Here is a 22,946-nt window from a genome sequence, read left to right on the forward strand (position 1 = left end):
ACTCAGAAAGACATAGAAGAGAGGGGCAAATTGAGCAGTGGATCATATCAATGTGCATAAGAGAAGACAAAGTGATTCACATTATTCCCCAGTATGTCGCCAACCTTAGGCTCTGTAAACAACACTTAAGGGATAGACTGGCAATCTCCACTACCAGGGCAATACCTAGTGGGCCACCACAATGTCTGTGAGAACTGACTAAGTGAGAAAAACACAGAAATCACACGACTAATCCCTTGGGCTGACCTGCACTGCACTGCCCTGACCAAACTGTCTAACTGAAGCAGTGAACAGATGAAGGGTGAAACACAGATGACTGGAAACATGGAGAAAAGTCCAACGACGGGAACAGATCAGGCAAAAAAGTTTAAAGAAAAGGAATTGAGATTCACTCAACATGGGCCAGCAATTTGTAAGAAAATGAGTGCCTTAAGAGCAAAGGACTGCAACAGGGTCCAAGTGAAGAAGCAGTCAGCTCAGCAGCCTCTTTAATGTGACTATGTACAATGGTACAGAAGCCAAGACAGTTCACCAGACCATTTAAATGAAAAGAAATGCTAAATGATATATTAAACGGCAACTGCAGTGTTGAAAGGCAACTTGAAATTTAGGAAACGGTATAAATGTCTCATGTTTTAAAAGACACATTTTTGGTTTCATAGCCTCTACATAAATGTGGCCAAGTCTGTAAAGTGTGTCATGCTTTATTTTATTAGGATGCCAATTTTCAATCACATGTGGAGTGGAGTTGACATTAGCTAGCAAGCAGTGAATGGACATAAGACATAACTCTGTATGTGTGTTCGACCCTCACACATTCCCGTTTTTTGTTAAGGTTCAGCTAAGTGTAGCATTTGTAGAGTAGCAGTTGGGGAGTGACAGAAGGACAAAGCAGCTGCAGGAGTATCAGAGAGAGTATCAGGGGGACAGTGCGCCATCTAGACAGCCTGTGATCTTATCTCAGTGAGTACATTATACTGCTTTAATTGCAAATCAAAAGTAAATGCTATGAGAACATGCACTGAAGGACTGGTGTCTGTTTGATTGTGGTGGATTAGTCTTGACAAAAGCCCAGGAGCTTTTGATTATAATCCATTCCTAGCCATAGCACTCATTCTTAAACCAGGCATGCTTGGGTGCAGGAGAAGTGGGGATATTAAATCACAAAATAAGTACAGAGCAACAACCATAATGCAACCATTGTTGTTCAAATAATACATTTACACTGTCTTTTAAAAATAAAGGGAAGTCTGGGACTGCAGTGTCATTTTTATGGCTTTTATTAATGGACAGTGTTAACAGAAGTTTGAAATCATTATGAAGAAATATAGGTGCTGTCTTTAAGTAAACACGATAAGTAAATCAAAGAATTAAGTTTACAAGTGCAATCATGAGGACAAACATAAAGAGTGCAAGCAGTGACTCCTTACATATAGCAAGCATATTAAATTAAAATGAACTACATTGCAGTTTTCCTTTCTTATATCTCAATTATATTGCCTGCTGTTAAAAAAAGACATTTAAACATTGTACGTTTATGTCTGATACATAGTGTGCTATGTAGTGCAATACATCATTGAAAGTGTTACAAAAACTAATGGGGCACTCACCAGTTCCCCGGCCGTCTGGTTCTGCTGCCTCCCCTACATTGAGCTCCTCAATCAATGGGTCCGAGTGTTCTCTTCTTGACACCCTAAAACAAAGTGGATTTTCAGAAATGTTTGGACAGTAATGAAAGATCAGCCAGCACTTCAGGCATCTGTTACGAATATCAACAGAATGCAAGCTCTGGTGATGAACATTCTCCAGTTTGCTTCCTAGGACAGTAAAAAAATTTGTTGCCATATTTGTATTTTTTGTTTTTATTAACAGAGGCTAATATTATTAGTTCACTTCATCTGCTTACTGTTGAACATACTGCATACAGTCCTTCGTGGTGTTGGTGTGAAAGAGATTGCAACAGAACTCCATATTAAAGTGGTATTCGGTAATGTTACAAAAGTGATTTAAAGCCGATTCATTCAAAGCTAAAAACAACTAAAAAACACAACTCTCCATTAACATCAAAGCCTAAAATTAGTACTGTCTCAGTATACAGTGGGTTTGAATATACATCTACCAACAAATAAAAAACAGAAGTTACTAATTAGTTTTACTCACTCAAAGGCACCATTCTGTTCTCTTCTTATCACATTCTGAACAATCCATCAGTTATAGAAAAAAAATCACCCTTCCTTCTGTTCAATCGTGGCTTGCCTCAATTGGTTAAGTGCTTTTTTATTTTCATCTGTTTCTTTTAATTCAAAAAGCGCTTAACACTAATTGATTGGTATTGTTACTGATTGGTATTGCAAACTTAATGATGATATATACAGGTGGACAACTGTGTTAACTTTTTCAAAAATGCAAGGGTATGCAGTGATAAAAAAAACAGCGTAATCAGTTATCTCAGATTAATTATCACATACGGTGAACAAATTAAAATGAAGTGCATGCTTGATCAAGTGCATCATGTTGGCACTATCCAGCTGCCTAAATCTCGTTTTGTAGATGGCCACATATAACATCACAATAGGTAATGTTAAGTAAACGAGATGAGTTTCCTTTTGAATACATTACATTTTTCATGCGATTTTGCTTGCAATACTAAATACTATTTTGGATTTGTACGTTTTTTTAGGGTTTGGCAACATTGCATATACTGGTTTTGGCAACGCATTTCACAGAAAAGGGTCCACATTAAAATAACAAGGGAAAAAGTTTCTTTGGTAAATGAATTATGTCTAAACATAATCCAAGATAAGACAAAAAGACATACTCTGACAGTGTTTCTCAACCACTGGGTCGTGATGCATAGCAGGTTGATGCTGGCGAGTTGCATGTGGCTGTCACTGAGTACTGCAAACACAGCCAGAAGGCAAAAAAAAGCCTCTTGGTCAACTTTGTATAATTTATATACATGCAAATTTGAATGACTAATTCACTCACTCACTGACTCAGTTTTACCCATGAAATTTCCTAAGACACTGGGCCTTATTTATAATGCCAATGGTTAATTGAATGTAACAGAATTACTACTATACATTTCTATGCAGAGGCTGATATTATTAGTTCACTGCAACTCCTTACTCTTCAACATATCGTACCATTTTCTTAACCTGCTTAATCCTGATTAGGATTGTGGGGAACTGGAGCTTAATCCGCCAAGCATGGAGCACAAGGCAGGAATAATCCCTGGACAGGGTGCCAGCCCATCACAGGGTGAACACTCACACAAACAATATTCACTGAATCATGCTTTCCTTTAACATATTACATACAGCATTGATGTTTACAGGCTGCACATTTGTGTTCAATGGAATGAATTCAAGGTTTTCACCACTGTACAGATAAAAACATGTGAAAGGAAATAATATTGTAAAGTATGTATAATATACACCTCTTCTATGTTATGTCCATGGGAGACCCCTATAGTGAGCTGGGCAAGTGTCTAAAGTGACCAAGGCATGCCAGCACTCCTGGCCTGTGTTGCACCCAGAGCTTGAAGTGGGCCAGTGTGCTGTACCGGCAAGCCTGTTGGTGCTTTGCAAACCCGAATGTAGCAGCACATCATGAACTCACATCGTTGGGGTCACTCCTATTCTTTGTAAAACTGCATTATATATATATATATATATATATATATATATAATAATAATAATAATAAATTTTATTTATATATATATATAATCTTCATTTGGATCTTGATTTCTGTTTGTCCGTGAATGAATTAGAACAAGAAGCACTAGATGGCAGTAGAGAGACAGCTAAAACATAGGCATTGCATTAAGAATCTCCTCCAGGCTTATACTACTGAAGACTATTGTACTCCAGTCACACCTCAAAACACAGACATTCAAACTAAACAAATTGTTGTGCTTTAAATTAACTAATCTTTATATATAATCTTCATTTGGATCTTGATCTTTGTTTGTCCGCGAATTCCACGCATGCGTAGACCACCTTCCAGTTTAGTACGTTGTTGTTACTCATGGATGTCAACAGTGTGCCGGAATAACGAAAGGGGTGGTGGACAGTGTTATGCTGGTTAGCTCCTGAGGCCTGGTTAGAGAATGAGATTGCCGAAGATAAAAGGTACGTGCCTACGTAACATATGAATGAAAGAAAGACAGTGGGTAAAATGAATGACAACGTAACAGCACGTTCCGGAAATTATTATTGTTGTGTTGTAGCTGGCTAGTGCTGCGCGTCTCACAGTTGTACCGTGGCTTGCTCACATGTCAGTGAAGTGATCCCTATTTATGCTTTAAAGAGCCTGGATACCCATGTGTCCCTCTTTTATAACCATTGCTCCATGTATATTGCCTTACTCTATGGATTGCAACAAAGCAACCTGCGAGATTGGAGAAAGGTTTAGAAGAGATCGTGACAGGAAACGTCAGCGTCGTGAAAACGAGACGGACTGTGAATGGAGAGAAGCAGAAATGCTCCTACACCACCACATAAGTACTATTCGGACAGTGATTCTGAGTAGGCCGTTCCTATCGAATCAATGTCCAAGGGTTTTGTTTTGTAATTTTGTTTCCCTTTTAAAAAATCATAATGCTATGCAACGAAGAGTCCAGTTCACGACTGGCAGCCACGTTTAAACAGGGAGCCCTTCACAGACAATGTAGTTGGGCACACAAGGCTAGTATATATATATATATATATATATATATATATATATATATATAGTGGAAGATGACCCAGACACAGACAGGTGGACACGTTCAAATCACCCACAACATGTTTATTATACATTCCTATTATTTACAATTGTGCATCACAAACCCCAAAATCCCCAAAGTCCAGGCCTCCTCCAAGACCTTGTCCTTCCTTCTCTCCCGACTCCAGCTGACGAACGGAGGGAGGCAGTCCCTTTTATAATCACCCGGAAGTGCTCCAGGTGCCTCCTGACAATCTTCCACCAGCACTCCCCAGTGTGGCGGAAATGCCAGCTGCGTACCCGGAAGCACTCCGGGTGTCCCTGATCCTCTTCCCCCCAGCACTTCCGAGTGTGGCAGAAGTGCTGAGGTCCAGGGCTCCCTAGGCATTGGGGTGCCCCCTGGCGGTGACCACAGGCCCCTACAGGGTTGAGCTTCAAAGCTTTGTATCCGTGGTCCCCATAGCCACCAGGGCAGTCACCCCCACATGGTCTGGGGGAGGCGTAAGCCCCCCCCCAGCCACCTGTGACAATATACAGTGGAACCTCGGTTTGCGAGTAACTTGGTTTACGAGTGTATGCAAGACGAGCAAAAATTTTTAATAAGTTTTGACTTGATAAACGAGTGAGGTCTTGCAGTACGAGTAGTATGTATACTCTTTGTCTGCTGAGCGTCATGTGATCACAACTGAGCTGATGGTTCTTCTCTCTCTCGCTGCGGGATTGTGGGCAATCGTCTCCTATTTTCTGTCTGAGTCGGCGTGCCTCACTCATAGTAAACATCCGTACGAGCGTATACTGTTTACTACAGCATTAGCATTGTGACTGTGTGTGAGCGCGCGTGTGTGTATGTGTGTGTGTGCTCGCGTGCGCATGTGTGCTGTGACGTGCGAGTCCCCATCTTGCACACTAAGACACAAAGCTGAGTCTCAGTACTTTAGCAACACCAGCTTTATTCAGCTTGAAACAGACACAGCAGTCAGGCAGTGCCCTGCGCATTTATAGTGTTCCTTGTATCACCCATCGATGGCAGGCGCTTATAGTATGTCCGCGATCTTTTCAGATTCGCTTTTACAGCGAACTGCTACAGCGCTGGGAGACTGCGATTGCTTTGGGACGCTCTTCCGCGTGTCGTCCCGTTGGGTGGAATCCCACAAGAGTTTAGAAACTCACTCACACCAGCCATGATTCTTTTCAAAGGTAAAGTGCAGGTTAATTTGTATTATGTATTTTTACTTTATATTTTGTATTAATCATTTTTATATGAATAGTTTTGGATTGTGGAACAAATCATCTGAGTTTCCATTATTTCTTATGGGGAAATTCACTTTGATATACGAGTGCTTTGCACTACTAGCACGTTTCCAGAATGAATTATGCTCGCAAACCGAGGTTCCACTGTTTTATATATATATATATATATATATATATATACACACAGTTAGGTCCATAAATATTTGGACAGAGACAACTTATTTCTAATTTTGGTTCTGTACATTACCACAATGAATTTTAAATGAAACAACTCAGATGCAGTTGAAGTGCAGACTTTCAGCTTTAATTCAGTGGGGTGAACAAAACGATTGCATAAAAATGTGAGGCAACTAAAGCATTTTTTGAACACAATCCCTTCATTTCAGGGGCTCAAAAGTAATTGGACAAATTAAATAACTGGAAATAAAATGTTCATTTCTAATACTTGGTTGAAAACCCTTTGCTGGCAATGACAGCCTGAAGTCTTGAACTCATGGACATCACCAGATGCTGGGTTTCCTCCTTTTTAATGCTCTGCCAGGCCTTTATTGCAGCGGCTTTCAGTTGCTGTTTGTTTGTGGGCCTTTCTGTCAGAAGTTTAGTCTTCAACAAGTGAAATGCATGCTCAATTGGGTTAAGATCATGTGACTGACTTGGCCATTCAAGAATTTTCCACTTCTTTGCTTTAATAAACTCCTGGGTTGCTTTGGCTGTATGTTTTGGGTCATTGTCCATCTGTATCATGAAACACCACCCAATCAATTTGACTGCATTTAGCTGGATTTGAGCAGACAGTATGTCTCTGAACATCTCAGAATTCATTCGGCTGCTTCTGTCCTGTGTCACATCATCAATAAACACTAGTGTCCCAGTGCCACTGGCAGCCATGCACGCCCAAGCCATCACACTGCCTCCACCGTGTTTTACAGATGATGTGGTACGCTTTGGATAATGAGCTGTTCCACGCCTTCTCCATACTTTTTTCTTGCCATCATTCTGGTAGAGGTTGATTTTGGTTTCATCTGTCCAAAGAATGTTTTTCCAGAACTGTGCTGGCTTTTTTAGATGTTCTTTAGCAAAGTCCAATCTAGCCTTTCTATTCTTGAGGCTTCTTGCAGTGCACCCTCTATATTTACTTTCATGCAGTCTTCTCTTTATGGTAGACTTGGATATCGATATGCCTACCCCCTGGAGAGTGTTGTTCACTTGGTTGGCTGTTGTGAAAGGGTTTCTCTTCACCATGGAAATGATTCTGTGATCATCCACCACTGTTGTCTTCCGTGGACGTCCAGGTCTTTTTGCGTTGCTGAGTTCAGCAGTGCTTGCTTTCTTTCTCAGGATGTACCAAACTGTAGATTTTGCCACTCATAATATTGGAGCAATTTCTCAAATGTTTTTTTTCTGTTTTCGCAGTTTAAGGATGGCTTCTTTCACCTGCATGGAGAGCTCCTTTGACCGGATGTTGTCTGTTCACAGCAAAATCTTCCACATGCAAGCACCACACCTCAAATCAATTCCAGGCCTTTTATCTGCTTAACTGATAATAACATAACAACGGACTTAACAACACCTTTCCAATGAAATAGCCTTTGAGTCAATTGTCCAATTACTTTTGAGCCCCTGAAATGAAGGAATTGTGTTAAAAAATGCTTTAGTTGCCTCACATTTTTATGCAATCGTTTTGTTCAGCCCACTGAATTAAAGCTGAAAGTCTGCACTTCAACTGCATCTGAGTTTTTCATTTAAAATTCATTGTGGTAATGTACAGAACCAAAATTAGAAAAAAATTGTCTCTGTCCAAATATTTATGGACCTAACTGTGTATATATATATATATATATATATATATATATATATATATATATATATATATATATATATATATATATGTGAAATTCCTTTAGGACAAACTTCATTTTAGTAAAATCCTCATTTTGACACTTTGTTTGGTCCATTTCATCAGCAAAATTCAGTACAACCAATTTATTTTTCATTTAAAAAAAGGGTAGCAAAACACCCATTTTGTTCTGTGCTTGGCCCAAAAGTCGCGTTTCAGGAGTTCTTCTGAACAGCCAATCAGATTGCACTTGTATGTCATACTGTTGTAGCAGAGCAGAAATTGAGAAGGGTTACTGCAGACCAGAGGCATTTTAGGTGTATCAAGTGGCGAGATAACTGTCAATTAAGTTTAACTTCATGGACTGTCACTTATTTTCAGGTTTCTCAAGGTATGGTTTGACTTTGCTGAGCACATTGATCAGATTGAGGATAAATTTTTGTCTCACTCTTCATTAAAAAAATGCTGACTACTGAGAGCTTCCCCCGTGTTTACACTACTTGAACAGTTTTCAATGTGTTTTATAAATTCACTAAGATTTTACCCTATGAATACCTGCACACCATAATCTTCTTTTTTAATTATTGCATTTAAATGAGTCTTTGAATTTTGTCCTCACAAATCTATACATCCAACGATTTTATGCATGCGACCTTCATTTCTTCTAAATTTTTTACCATGATCTTTTTATGTAAAAGTTTTCCAAGTTAAAAAAACAGCGTGACTCATAAAATAACAGCCAACAGCCAGAGAGAGATGGTTAATCCATTAGGCAAAGTCACCCAAGGGGCATTTGCTCCAAACCCAGAGGGACCCCTGACCACCCTTCCCCAGACCTTAAATTCTAATAATATTTCTAATAATTGACTGTGCTAAGAATGCCAAGGGATGCCATGTTTAAAAAGTTTGGAATGTCTCTCTACTATTGATGCTATCAAGAATAAAATAGGCGTTGCCATTACGCATTCCGCAGTCAGCCTTGTCAATTGTACATGCCGAAAGACCATACTATGTTCCAATTCCATTATAACAAAATCCCCATTATAACTTTTTTTTCAGTCCAGAGAACTTCATTCTTACATAATTTGACATGTACAGATAAGTGATGGAACAAAATTAGCACAGCATTTTCAAATCCACCACTAGTTCAAGCAAGATTGCAGCTTTGCAGTACACCAGTCCCACTAACACACAAGCACCCACCTAAAGATCCACATTTACACACATGTACAGTAAATTTGGAATAGAAATTAAGGCCTCAATCTGTAAAAAAGAAAAAAATATGCAATGATTTGGCAGATGAAACAGTTAAAAGCAAATCCTGAATTGTGATGGTGATCACAATTTTCTCCTATGGTTGTCACCTTTAGGAACTTACAAAGGTAAGAAAATGTTTTCATATTAAAAATCACTTATTTTTTAACTGAAGTGAACATTTGTCTATCTGAGTGAGAGAATCATTACTGATAATGCTCAAGTAAAATTTTAATCACAGATTTTTATATGTATATTGACAAAACAGCATAATATAACATAACATAACCTAATCTAACATAACATAACATTAATAAAGACAATTAGTCCAGTTGATGGTAACAATGGGTCTGAAGTCTGGAAAGAGCCTTGGACAGACAGCACACACCTTCACTCACATTGGGCCAAGTTGAAAGCATAAATTAACTTAACATTTACAGCATTGGGCAAAAGGAAGGAAAATCAAAGTACTAGAAGGAAAACCCACATAGACAAAGGAGACAATCTGCAAACTCCACTCAGAATATGTCTGTGCAAATTAAAACATTCTACAAGTTTAAACACTAGGGCATGCCTTTAAAATCCTTTTAGCTTGCTAGATAAACAGCTCAAATGTTTCACTTTACTTTTTGTTGTCAATAGGGGTCAGTCTTGCTTTGTAAAGCAGAAAGTTTTAACAGATTTTTCATGTAATGCTTTTCGGCAGGAAACAATATCTGAATGGTTGAAACAATTATTAGATGCATAATTGACACCGAGGCTTACAACTTAAAGATCCAGTGAAAAGAGTCTATTGTGGCATCCTCAAAGATCATATACCTCGCTGCAAAAAAGATGCTTTGTAAAGAAGGAGTCACTCAATGATGTAAGTTTTTATGCTTTGACAGACTGTATGGTTGGTAATAGTGAATACAAAATGAAGCAGAGTGACCATTGTAAACTACCCACTCCTCGCAATATTTAAAAAAACACCTTTAGCAGTTTACACCTCTGCAAACATTAAGAAACTAGAGTATTGGCCAGTACCACATATGAAATCACTTTCCCACTCACAAAAGACATGAGCACAAAGGACATGAAAACTACTGTCCACCATGTAGTTTGCAATACTTTCACAAGTAGAATATAAACACTTTAACTCAAGAATGGTCTCAATAAAGCAATTACCAACTACTATGGAATGAAAGATACAGCAAAGAATTTAATGTGTGCTTCATACCAGGATGCTGCAGTCTTGGACGTCATCCCAGTATGTAGACCCAATAATGAGAAAGTAGAAAACATAGACGTGGCTACATTGCTTCAAAGGACACATCAAAACTGGATTGTTCTAAGCGAATCACTGTTGTCTTAAATATTCTGCACAGTGAGATGTTAAAAAAGGTAAAATCAGCCACCTGACAAATTTACACTGATTACAAATAAAAAATATCAGAAAGGAGCAAGCCCTGCACATAGGCAATGGCAGCAAAATGTAATTTGTGTCCATCTTGACAAGTACGCTATGGTGGTATCCAACTCAAAATCAGCTGAAAGAGGAATGTGACCTACAAATATCTTAGAGCAGACCATGTGTCACCAAATTTAGGGGGCTAAATGTAGATTTTCATTCCAATCAATTTCTTAACAAGAAGCTAGTTTTTGCTTTTGACAAAACCCTTTGTTTTCAAAAAATCTCACAAGTAGTGCAGGTATAACATCTTGATAAAATTTAGAAAGATACCAATGGTATTCAGTGTTTACACTTTGCTTTTTTCTGGTGTTGTTTTAGTTTGCTTGCTTATTAATGATTCTGTACTTTAGACTACAATGTAAATATAAGGTAGCCAATAATGGAGCAGCTATGGCAATGTGATAGTATACAACTGTGTGTGTATTCATCATAAAGCAATTGTTTAGATGCAATAATTACTAAGAGCTCTGGTCAATCCATTAAAATGTTCTTGACTTTCTCAAAAGAGTAAAAAGCCTCAAAGGAGACCAGAGAGTTTGACTCAGATCCAAAACATCCTAAGTAAGTATGTTGATAGTACCTGTAAAATGTGAAAGAATGTAAAAGAGCATCTAGGCCACTAAGTGGAGAGTTACATGATACCATCCTTATGAGAGTACATCTATAGACACAGCAAGATAGCCCACTAAACCTACTGCGTAATGAGAAAGCACAAGGAAGTGTAAATTACCAACAAGTGACATGAAGACACTCTAACGATAGTCAGTCATGAATGTCAAAAAATGACCTAACACTTGGGCAGGAATGCAATTAATATAATATTCTTGATTGTCTGTATCAACTCAAGTTTGTTTATAAATTCCTTGCATTTTATTCCATCCTGGCAAATGTACATAATGAAAACTGCTGTGCCTGTTTACAGTGTGGCATTCAATGCTGTTGTTCCATTACCAAGTTGCCAGACTAAGTGCCACCCGCTACACTTTTCAACTCTCTGATCTTTATTCTGGGCACCCCACAAGGTAGTGTGCTGAGACTCCTGCTGTATTCCTTGTTCACCTATGACTTTATGGCTAGGTACAGGTCATACTCCATAATTAAATTTGCTGATGACATCATGATTATAGACCTGATAGTTAATAATGGTGAAATGGATGACAGAGAAGAGGTATGCCTTATGACATGCCAGGACAACAATCTTTATCTATTCTCTATATATAAAATCCTAAGCCAAAAAGTGCAATGATGTTGTGCAAAGATTTTATGTGACGTTTTTATGTCACGTTTTTTGTCACACTTTAAATCGGGCTTATTTTAAAATCTACACATATATGTTTGGTATCATTCTTTTTTCAGAATTTATTGAACTTTAATGTGATGTTGTTAGATTTTAATATTCTTATTCCACTTTTAAATCATAAACTAAAAAATATCAAGAGCTCATGTCCCGGAGAACGAGACTTTGTGCCAAGAGATTTAACCACACCCAGGGCCAGAAATAAAAGACAAAGAGTAGGACAGCTGCTGTACAGGCTTTTAAATGTTTGAAGCACCGTGCGAGATGCAGATCACGTGGCACGGCAGCAGCAAGCCAGCAGCTGATCGAGCAAAGAGGAGGTAAAAAAAACCTGTATTTGTTTCCGATTGTATCACCGTTTAAGAGGGGGTTTCAAAGGAGTGACCGCGTCTCCTTGCGGTGCATTCAGCTCCCCTCTTCACAACGCAAGTGGCAGAGACACAAAGTGGCTGGCACGTATCTCAGGCTGGAGGGTGTTGGCGAGCGAATCGAGCAGGGGGGAACTCCCTAGTCTTAATAATAAGCAAGGGTACACTCACATCTCCATCAGAGAAGGAGAAGGTCAACAGTTTTAAATTTATCCACCACAAATGACTCAAAATGGGTACAAAACATCTTAACTGTCGTTAAGGAGGCTCACCAACTCCTTCACATCTTCATTGTTGCTTGTATTCGCAATCTCATTCCTTCATTGTTATGGATGGCATTGTAGACACCATACAGGTTAAAGTCATGAAGCTGTAAATAATCCATGTTAAAACTCAAAAGAAAATAAAATACATTTTCTCTCTCACACAAAAAGCTAACAGTTTTGTTAAGAATTTAGGATTTCTAATTAAAACACACACTATGATTTTGCCTTGCTTCATTCTGGAAGTTTGCTTGATTAATTGAGCTACACTCAACCTTAAGTTTGATTCTAGTTTAAACTTTTCAGCCTCTGATGCTCAAAAAACAACCCCAGCAATACATTATTAATAATAATAAACCTGTTCAAAGTTAAAACAAAAAGCAAGATGCCCACAACAAGTGTTTGTTTTCATTTTTCTTAAAAGTTACGGGCTTGAGTGGTAACCTATGATCGATCGGCCTTTTGTGTTTTTTAGCTGACTATGTGTTTAGTGGGAAATGCAGGCTGTAATCAGAATATTTTAAAATGCATTTCAGATATCCTCATTTTGACTCATGTTTCACATACCTCAAATTAATTTCCTGATATCTTAAAAGGGATCTGTGCTTAATTTCAGATATATTAAAGTATATTTCAAGATATTTTGAAATCTATTTCAAAAATGTCTCAGATACATTTTAAGATATCTTTAAAAGGACACGTACTAATTTTAAGATACCTGAATATCATTTTCAGATATCTGTAATCCAATTTTAGATACCTCAGATATATTTCTAGATATCTCAAAATAGCTTCCTGTCCATTTTCAGATAATGTATCTGAAGTGCATTTCAAGATATTTTAAAATAGACAGGAAATCCCAATGAAAGAATAGGGAAGTTAAAAGGAAGTAATTTTGAGATATCTCTACATATATTTAAGATATCTTGAAAAAGTTGAAATGCATTTGAGATATCTCAAAATGTATTGCACACATCTTTAAATGTAAGGGAACAAATTCTGAGATATCTGAAGAAAAATTTAGATATCTAAATATGCAAAATGTATTTTAAGATATCTCAAATTCATTTTTCAATATTTGTAAAAGTTAATTTGTCTTGCCACAGGATAGACTCCCATTAACCATGAATTGAATAAAGCAAGTCTGACAATGTTAATGCATTTTTCGTTTTATGGTGGCACGGAGGTTAATGCTGCTTTCTCACTTATCCAACATTCTGGGTTTGAAACTCAATGGTGTGTGAATTCATTCTGGTGAATCTGATTGTCAACCTAAACAAGCAAGTTCAGTCATTTAAATTATATTATTTTCTCATGAAAATGAACAGTGGTTGTACCCATTTACATTACTTTCACTAATTATCCTGGCAGTAACTTTCAAAATTCACATTGCAAGCTAACTATAAAAATGAGTCAGCTAGCAAAAATGCATCTTTTCAATGTCTAAGAGGAAAACTGACACCAAGAATTGCCATTTCAAAGGCAAATGGACTGGAAAGTATGACTTTATAATGCACCATCCTGAAATGCTCCACTGACCTGTCGGATCTGTGATGAAACAGCTGCTATCATGAAAGGGTCCAATGTGAGGCACCATTATTTTCAGCAACATGGCACTTTCAACGAATCTTATCCACCACACTCTGATGCATAAGAAATTCAAGACCCTGAAAATAAACTACGATCACAGCAGGAAAATATGCACCATTCTGCAGTGGTGGTGGGTTTTGATGTTATAAATATGATTAGAAATCATGAAATCAGCTGATTTAAAATTGTTATGAATCACAACTCCGTATTGGTGTTAATTTATGAAAAAAGAATTGTCTTATCATGCTGTGGTCTTGAAAAAATATATCTACCAGCAAGAAACTGTAAAAGTTGTTGATCGCTTTTACTCAATCAGACATGCCATCTTTTACCATTCTCTATCTCTCTACTCTATTCTGAACAACAGTGACTAAGCAAAAACACAATATTTGGTTTGTGGTGCTTCGTTCTGTTTCTGTAGTACTTTGTTATCATGCACACGCTACACCACAGAATGTGAATAATGCTGAGTGTTGATTGTTATTTCCTAGTTAATGACAACATGCAGATGACCAGTAACATTTTCTCTTTAACAAACTGAGAATTCTGATTTTTCAAGAAATGTAATGCAGGCATTACCAACAGGCAGCACACACCACATTCTAGAAAATATATTTTAAATAGGTTACATAAAAAATAACACACAATACAGTAAGCCAAAAGTAGCCCCTGCCCAGCTGACCTTCCCATCCATTCTGTGAAGCACGTGTCTGAGCACCTGCCTCTTTTGCTCTAAATGCCGCTTTTGAGTCATTTATGTGCCTTACTTTTGAAGGGCTCAGTTCTATAGATTAACTAATCAAAGTGGCAAGCATGGAGTTTATTATTTAATTTCATTATGAATTCCTTGTTAAAATGAACTTATGAATTCGGCACCTGTCCCTTTCAACTCTCTGCACGTGCCTGATTTTATGGATGTTTGACATTTATAAATTCTAAATCATTTTAATAATGCTGAAAAGAAGTGTTTGAGGATGACTTGGGGCCAGATAACTGATGATCCCAGCACTACAGAAACCATGTACTGAAATAAGCAAAGTATTTATAAGGAGTGCTGACCAGTAGATCCAAGACGAATACGTAGTCTAAATAAATATTGCTGCTGAATACATTATACTTTAAATGACTTCACGTCCCCTGAGGCAGAGCAGGCTCTGAGAGACTGCTGTGGAACTACAGACTGGGATATCCTGCAGGGATCATATAGCGAGAACATTGAGGAGGTTGTTGACTGCACTACTGACTATATCAACTTCTGTATGGACATTGTAGTTCCAGTAAGAACAGTACGCTGCTATGCTAACAACAAGCCATGGATTACAAGTGACATCAAGGGCCTTTTGAACCAGAAGAAAAGGGCTTTTAAAGGCAGTGATCAGCATGAGCTCAAGCGCTTGCAGAAGGAACTCTGAGTCCAGCTCAGGGAGGCGAAGGAGCAGTACAGGAGAAAGCTGGAGCAGAAGTTGCAGAATAACAGCATGAAGGAAGTGTGGGATGGGATGAAGATCATCACTGGCTGCAGCTCGAAGCGGGGTGCCACCATCGAGAGAGATGTGGAGAGAGCAACCCAGATGAACAACTTTTTTAACAGGTTTGACCACCCTAACCCACTCTCACCTTGGAGTACTGCACCCTCCACCCATCCTTCTGCTGATACCAGCATAGGAGAGAGTTTACCCCAACCCACAATTACAGCAGCCCAGGTAAGCAGAGAGCTGAGGAGACTTCGTGCCAGCAAAGCAGTGGGTCCAGATGGAGTATCGCCACGACTGTTGAAGTCCTGTGTGTTGGAGCTGGGGAGTCCTCTACAGCGCATCTTCAACCTGAGCCTGGAACAGGGGAGAGTCCCGAGGCTTTGGAAAACATCTTGCATCACCCCAGTCCCAAAGGTATCACATCCAAGTGAGCTGAATGACTTCCGGCCTGTCGCTCTGACGTCGCATGTGATGAAGACCATGGAGCGGCTGCTGCTTCACCACCTGAGGCCACAGGTCCGTCACGCCCTCGACCCTCTGCAGTTCGCATACCAGGAGAAGGTGGGAGCGGAGGATGCCATCATCTACATGCTACACCGATCTCTCTCCCACTTGGACAGAGGCAGTGGTGCTGTAAGAATTATGTTTCTGGACTTCTCTAGTGCCTTCAACACCATCCAACCTCTGCTCCTTAGGGACAAGCTGACAGAGATGGGAGTAGATTCATACCTGGTAGCATGGATCGTGGACTATCTTAAGACAGACCTCAGTATGTGCGTCTCAGGAACTGCAGGTCTGACATTGTGGTCAGCAACACAGGAGCACCGCAGGGGACTGTACTTTCTCCGGTCCTGTTCAGCCTATATACATTGGACTTCCAATACAACTCGGAGTCCTGCCACATGCAAAAGTTCGCTGATGACACTGCTATTGTGGGCTGCATCAGGAGTGGGCATGGAGGAGGAGTATAGGAACCTAATCAAGGACTTTCTTAAATGGTGCGACTCAAACCACCTACACCTGAACACCAGCAAAACCAAGGAGCTGGTGGTGGATTTTAGGAGGACCAGGCCCCTCATGGACCCCGTGATCATCAGAGGTAACTGTGTGCAGAGGGTGCAGACCTATAAATACCTGGGAGTGCAGCTGGATGATAAATTGGACTGGACTGCCAATACTAATGCTCTGTGTAAGAAAGGACAGAGCCGACTATATTTCCTTAGAAGGCTGGCATCCTTCAACATCTGCAATAAAATGCTGCAGATGTTCTATCAGACGGTTGTGCCGAGTGCCCTCTTCTACGCGGTGGTATGCTGGGGAGGCAGCATAAAGAAGAAGGACGCCTCACGCCTGGACAAACTGGTGAGGAAGGCAGGCTCTATTGTAGGCACGGAGCTGGACAGTTTGACATCCATGGCAGAGTGATGGGCACTGAGCAGGCTCCTGTCAATCATGGAGAATCAACTGCATCCACTAAACACTGTCATCTCCAGACAGAGGAGCAGCTTCAGCGACAGACTGCTGTCACTGTCCTGCTCCACTTTACAGACTGAGGAGATCGTTCCTCCCCCACACTATGCGACTCCTCAATACCACCTGGGGGGGGGGGGGGGTAAACGTTAACATTATTTAAAGTTATTGTCTGTCTGTATACCTGCATTGTTATCACTCTTTAATTTAATATTTTCTTTATTAGTATGCTGCTGCTGGAGTATGTGATCTATCTATCTATCTATCTATCTATCTATCTATCTATCTATCTATCTATCTATCTATCTATCTATCTATCTATCTATCTATCTATCTATCTATCTATCTATCTATCTATCTATCTATCTAATCATCAGATCCTCTACGCATTGTTGAACCAATTCATCTCTTTTCAGAAATGAAACCTATCTTAGTAGCTTTAAGTGCAAAAAATTAATCAAGCTTGCACTGGCTCCAGTATAAATCACACTCATTTTCTCCGTAGAAATTCATGCTGAGAGAAGACTTGTTTATTTAAATACATATCTTCTGATGAGATAGGTTTTCTGAGTTGGATTAAGCAAGTTTGAAAATATAATACAACTATTATTATTATTATTATTATTATTATTATTATTATTATTATTATTATGTCATCTAATCATCTGTTTCTCTTGGTGAGGGTTGTGGCAGCAGCAAGGCAAGCAGGTCAGCCTAGACTTTTCTGTCAACAGCTACAGATTCCAGGTGTTCCTGGGGAATTCCCAGGCATTCCCAAGTTAGCCAAAAGATATAATTCCTCCAACATGTCCTGGGTCTGCTGCAGGGTCTTCTCCCAGTTGGATGTGCTTGAAGCAGCCCAGTGGCCTTGTGAAGTAACTTAATTTCTGCTGCTGGTACTCGCAATCTCATTCCTTTGGTCATTACCAACAGCTTATGACCATCGTCATTTGTCATCAGTCCTGATACTTCTAGATCTCTACTCTGCCTTTGACATAGTCAGCCATGGCATCACTGGGACTGCTCTCAGGTAGTTTGAGTCCTACAGCTTTAGGCAGATCCTACTGTGTGTCCTGGAAAGGATAAATGTCAAGGGTGTATCAGACATACAGAGTGATCAGTACTTGGTCTTCTACTCTTCTCTCTCTACACCACCTCACTGGGCCACATCATCCAATCCCATAGTTTCTCACATTGGTGCTAGGATGATGATACACAGCTGTACCTGTTGTTCCCTCCTGAGGACAACAACATGTAATCAGCTAGAGTCACTGCTTGTTTTAATGATACTTTGACATGGATGAAGGATCACCATCTATAGCTCTACCTGCCAAATACGGAGCTTCTTGTTATCCCAGCCAGCCAATCTGTTCAGCTCCCCATCTGTGTACAGCTTGGCTCATTGTCACTAACACCTTGCCAAGTATGCAACCTTGGGGTAGTGATGATGAGCAGTTATCTTTCTCTGATCACATTTCAACTGTCTCTCATTCACATAGATTTATTCTGTATAAAATCTGCAAAATCAGACCTAATCTGACTGAGTAAACAGCACAACTTCTGGTCCAGGCTTTGGCCTTGTCACGTCTGAATTACTGCAATTCACTACTGGCAGGAGGACCCGCATGCGCTATTCAAGCAATTGCAAATGGTCCAAAATCCAGCACCCTGTCTTGTGTTCAACCACCCAAGATGGGTGTATGTCACATCTCTTCAGACTGCTATATTGGCTCCCTGTAGCAACACACATTAAGTTCAAATCCTTGATACTTGCCTACAGAGTAGTCAGTGGGTCAGCACCTGTGTACAAGGAGACACTGGTGAGGTGCTATGCAGCCTCTCGTCCACTCAGCTCTGCCAGTGAGCAGTGTCTGTTGATGCCACCTCTGTAATAGATTCAAATCTAAATCCAGACTCTTTTCACATGTAGCTCCTAGTTGGGTTAATCTGCTGCCCACCTCCATCTAAACTGCTGACTCCCTCAATGTGTTTAAGGAGCAGTTTAAACCCCTACTGTTCTGCAAATTCTGTCAATTAGTTAATAAATGTTTTTTGCTCAGTGGATATCTGTCATATTTCTTGTTGATCATTTTTTAGTTATGCAACCTTTATAGCTCTTCACTTCTAGTGTTCAACTTCGGTAACCTGTCCTGCTACTCTTGTTCAAAACAGTCCCTAGACTGATGTTACTCGATTATGTTGGCTTCCTTTGTATGTCGCTTTGGATAAAAGCAACTGTTAATCAAATAAATGTAAATGACCATAAGATAGGACAGGAATGTAGATTGACAGGTAAACTGAGAGTTTTGTTTGTAGACTCAGCTTCTGCTTCACCACCTCGAACAAATACAGCACCCATAGAACAGCTGCCATTGCTCCAATCCACTTATCAATCTCACATTCCCTTCTTCCATCACTTGTGAACAAGGTCCAAGGATACTTCAACTCGTCCACTAAGGGCAGTTAGTATCTCTCACCTGGAGAGGGAACTTCACTCTTGTCCAAGTGAGAACCAAGATCTCAGACTCAGACTTGTGGTGCTCAACCTCAACTTTGCCCCTTCACACTCAGCAGCAATTCACTGGAACGTGTGCCAAAGGTCACAATAAAATAAGGGAAAGAGGACAACATTATCTGCATAAAGCAAAGATGCTAAACCTAGCCTCCCAAAATGGACATCCTCGGCTGCACCCTGATAACCTGTCCATAAGAACCACAAACAGGAGTGGTGACAAGACACAGCCTTGATGGATTCCAACACCCATAGTGAACAAATTCGACTTAAAGCCAAGTATTTGGACACAGCTCTCACTGCATTCATATAGGGAACAAATAGCACATAAAAGTGGCCCTGTTACCCAAGATTCCTGCAGTACCTCCCGCAACATACCTAGGTCATATGATTTTCCCAAATCTTCAAAATACATGCAGATTGGGTTATCATACAAATACATATTATTATTTCTTTGTAAATGAAAGGCATTAAAGAAAAAGGTATTTATGAAACAGCAAATCATTGTTTGATAAGGGAGGAATTGTCAGTTTAGCCCAATGTCTTTAATGCATAGAATGTGCATAATCTTTATAATATTACGATTGGACCTAAAGAATAATAATACAAACAAGCTTTTGTGGTTCATTCAGAGAGATGTTACAATAGGGCACTCGATATTCTTGACTAGCAGTTACAGAGCTAATTGAGTGATCATAAATCTCAGATCAATTTGAAGAGCTGACACAGGAGCAACATCAGAAAGGAAGATTGAAGGTGATAGTTGTTGATCCATCAGTTTAATTTACTTTCTACAAATGGTAAAGGTACTGACGAATTGAGTGAAAATATCCAAAAATCCGTATACACAACATAATCCAGAGGCAATGAAGTCCCAGGCTAAAAACACCCATTCATTCATCAGCCAGTTTTTTTAAACTTTCCTTCAACATTATGTACAAGTCTGAAATCAACTCTATGCAATATGTCAGTTCATCAGAGTACACTACCTTCAAAAATCACATATACACTAAAATGAATGTTACCTGCAACCCAAATTTAATATTGCTGCATAGTTAGTGTCCCGGACAGATGTTTTAAGCCCTTCTTCAGTTGGATGATTCATATCAAAGAGTTCTTTCATAAGTTCAACATTTCATTCACTGGCTATCATATAGAAAAATAAGAAAAAAGGAATGAAAAAAGCTACTGTACCTAAACACACGATTTGCAGAAGAACCTCTGTATGCAATATTATTAAAGAACACCTCAAGCTCCTGGTCATTGTCAAAATCGGCAGCAATGACAGTGCGGACAGGTGAAGGCATGGCAAACTTCTGCGTGGCAATGTCCTAAGGAAGACAAGAATGACAGTCAGAAGACAAAAGAAAACATTGATTACTAAAAGAAAGCATATTATATGTTTAAGGTATCAGAGCATTAACTGCAGCTGTCTAAGTATGCACCTTCTGGAACTGGGCACCATAAACAACGAGTGTCAGGTGGCAGCAGTGATGAAGTCCTTATGGCCGGTTGATAACAAAATTTTGAGTCATCGGGGTCAGGCCTGCAGCACTTCTGAGAGCTATAGTTGGCTTAACTGGGTAAATCTGTGCCTTCTCTGATCAAACAGGCTATAACTCACAGACATGTAACTTATATTTATGTGCAGCAGAGCTGCTGCAATAAGTTTTGGAAGAGTTATGGCCTGCTACTCTGCACCTTACTATTTACCCTGAATTTTAATTACAAGCCTCATAAAGTCTGATTCTCATGAAAGGGAGGGTGACCTTCAGTGAGTGTAAGGGAGTGTCAGAGCTGTCATCCTGGGACACGTGTGTAGTGGGACTGGAAAAAGCTCATTGGGGATATTTTATTACCTGAATACCAAGAAAGGGTAGATAAAATTTTATAAAGGCTATAAAATTCTGACAGGGGTAAGCTGTGCTCGTAGTAATCTGCATAAATACAGTCATTTAATAGAAACTACAAGTTTGCAAAGAAAAGGTGATGAGCTTGCAGAATGAGGAGAATATGTAATGCATCTTCATTGTAAAATGTACAGTTTTAAAAAAGCACCTCAACGACACTTTCCTTATTAGTGTCATCCTCTGTCTGTCATGCTGAAATGATGTTTAGTGAATTCTTGGTATTCCTTATGTAAATATAATGTTGTTCTAAATGTCTTTGGACTATCATGTTCTTATGCAATGTACTCTATGACATAAAGTTTGACTGGCTGATCATTTGGTTTGACGTGTCTCCAAGGAGTACTGATACATAAGGAGGCCATTTCTATTCCAGCCGAGAAAAACTCAATTTAAAATATAACTGTTTTGAAGCTTTAGGAAAGTCACATTGAAGGTAAAAGCCTATTCCCAGCTGTGATAAATGCTATGTAATGTGATTTGATAGTAATTTACTCCTTGGATATGACTCAGATCTGATACTATGTGTCTGCTTTTTGAAGTTATCTGTCTTGATCTAATAATATTTTACTCCTGAGATGTATCTTCTTTTTAAAATTAATAAATATATTTTATGACCCTGTATTGTAATAGTGTAGTCAGAAAACAAATGAATGATAGATAACTATATTGCTCATATGGATTTGATTGATATTATTACGTAAACAAATGTAAACTTTTTATTTAAAATTTTATACTATTGCACTTTGAAACCTGCCGTTTATTTTACTTGGTATATGATAGTCAGACTATGGTGGATGATAGTAATACAAGAGTGATTATAATGTATGTATTGTGTATGATGTATTAGATTCCAAGGCATGAACCACTGCACCTTCATCAATGTCATCTGACTTCCACAATCAAAAGATATTGGTTTTTTTATCTATTTAGTAGTTAAACTACTTAATCCAGTTCAGGGTTGCAACATCAGGTGGAAGATAAGAACCATCTTTAGTGGGGAACCAGGTCATCACCAACCACCCTTATTTATCCAGACATCCATTTTCCATATTTGGTAGGTCACTACAAGGTAGACCCTAACATTTGTACTAGGCCAGTTTTGAGTCACTCTGATGTTACTTTAGATAGTTTCCCTCTCTCCTAGATTTTGAATTGTAAACGGATGGATGGAAATTAATTTAAAAACACACAATTCAGACATTCTGACAATACCAGTGTACAAGACATTGAAAATAATTCAGCTCTTCTATGTATAGAACTAAATTCTATATTTTTAGTCACTAAGACTACAAATAGTTGTGCGTTGGATTTTATTCTGGTGGATATGTCATTCATCCAGTTCACATCTGTTATAGTGGTGCAAGGCAGTCATCCTGCTGAAGAATAAGGGCACAGCTCTACAAGGAAGTAGCTTTCTTATTTGTGGTAAATGCTATGCGAGTGGGATAGAAAATATGGGAGAAATTTAGTCATGCTAGATGGCAGCAATAGTGCTCTCTGTGTTATTCAGTATCTTGACTCTGTAGTACTTGATGGTGGACAGGCTACTTGGAGATGC

General features: G+C 39.1%; 1 protein-coding gene across 1 annotated transcript in view; it reads right to left on the minus strand.

Annotated features, from left to right (window-relative positions):
• Positions 1–22,946, minus strand: part of crtac1b (cartilage acidic protein 1b) — a 169,786-nt gene that overhangs the window by 50,063 nt on the left and 96,777 nt on the right. Inside the window, exons 8-9 of the mRNA XM_028795662.2 lie at positions 20,673–20,809; positions 1,611–1,693 (exon numbers count right to left, since the gene is read on the minus strand). Of these exons, the coding sequence (XP_028651495.1) occupies positions 1,611–1,693; positions 20,673–20,809 (220 nt within the window). The remainder of the gene's footprint in view (positions 1–1,610; positions 1,694–20,672; positions 20,810–22,946) is intronic.

The sequence above is a fragment of the Erpetoichthys calabaricus genome, chromosome 2 (genome assembly GCF_900747795.2).
Source record: "Erpetoichthys calabaricus chromosome 2, fErpCal1.3, whole genome shotgun sequence".
In the NCBI taxonomy this organism is placed as follows: Eukaryota; Metazoa; Chordata; class Cladistia; order Polypteriformes; family Polypteridae; genus Erpetoichthys; species Erpetoichthys calabaricus.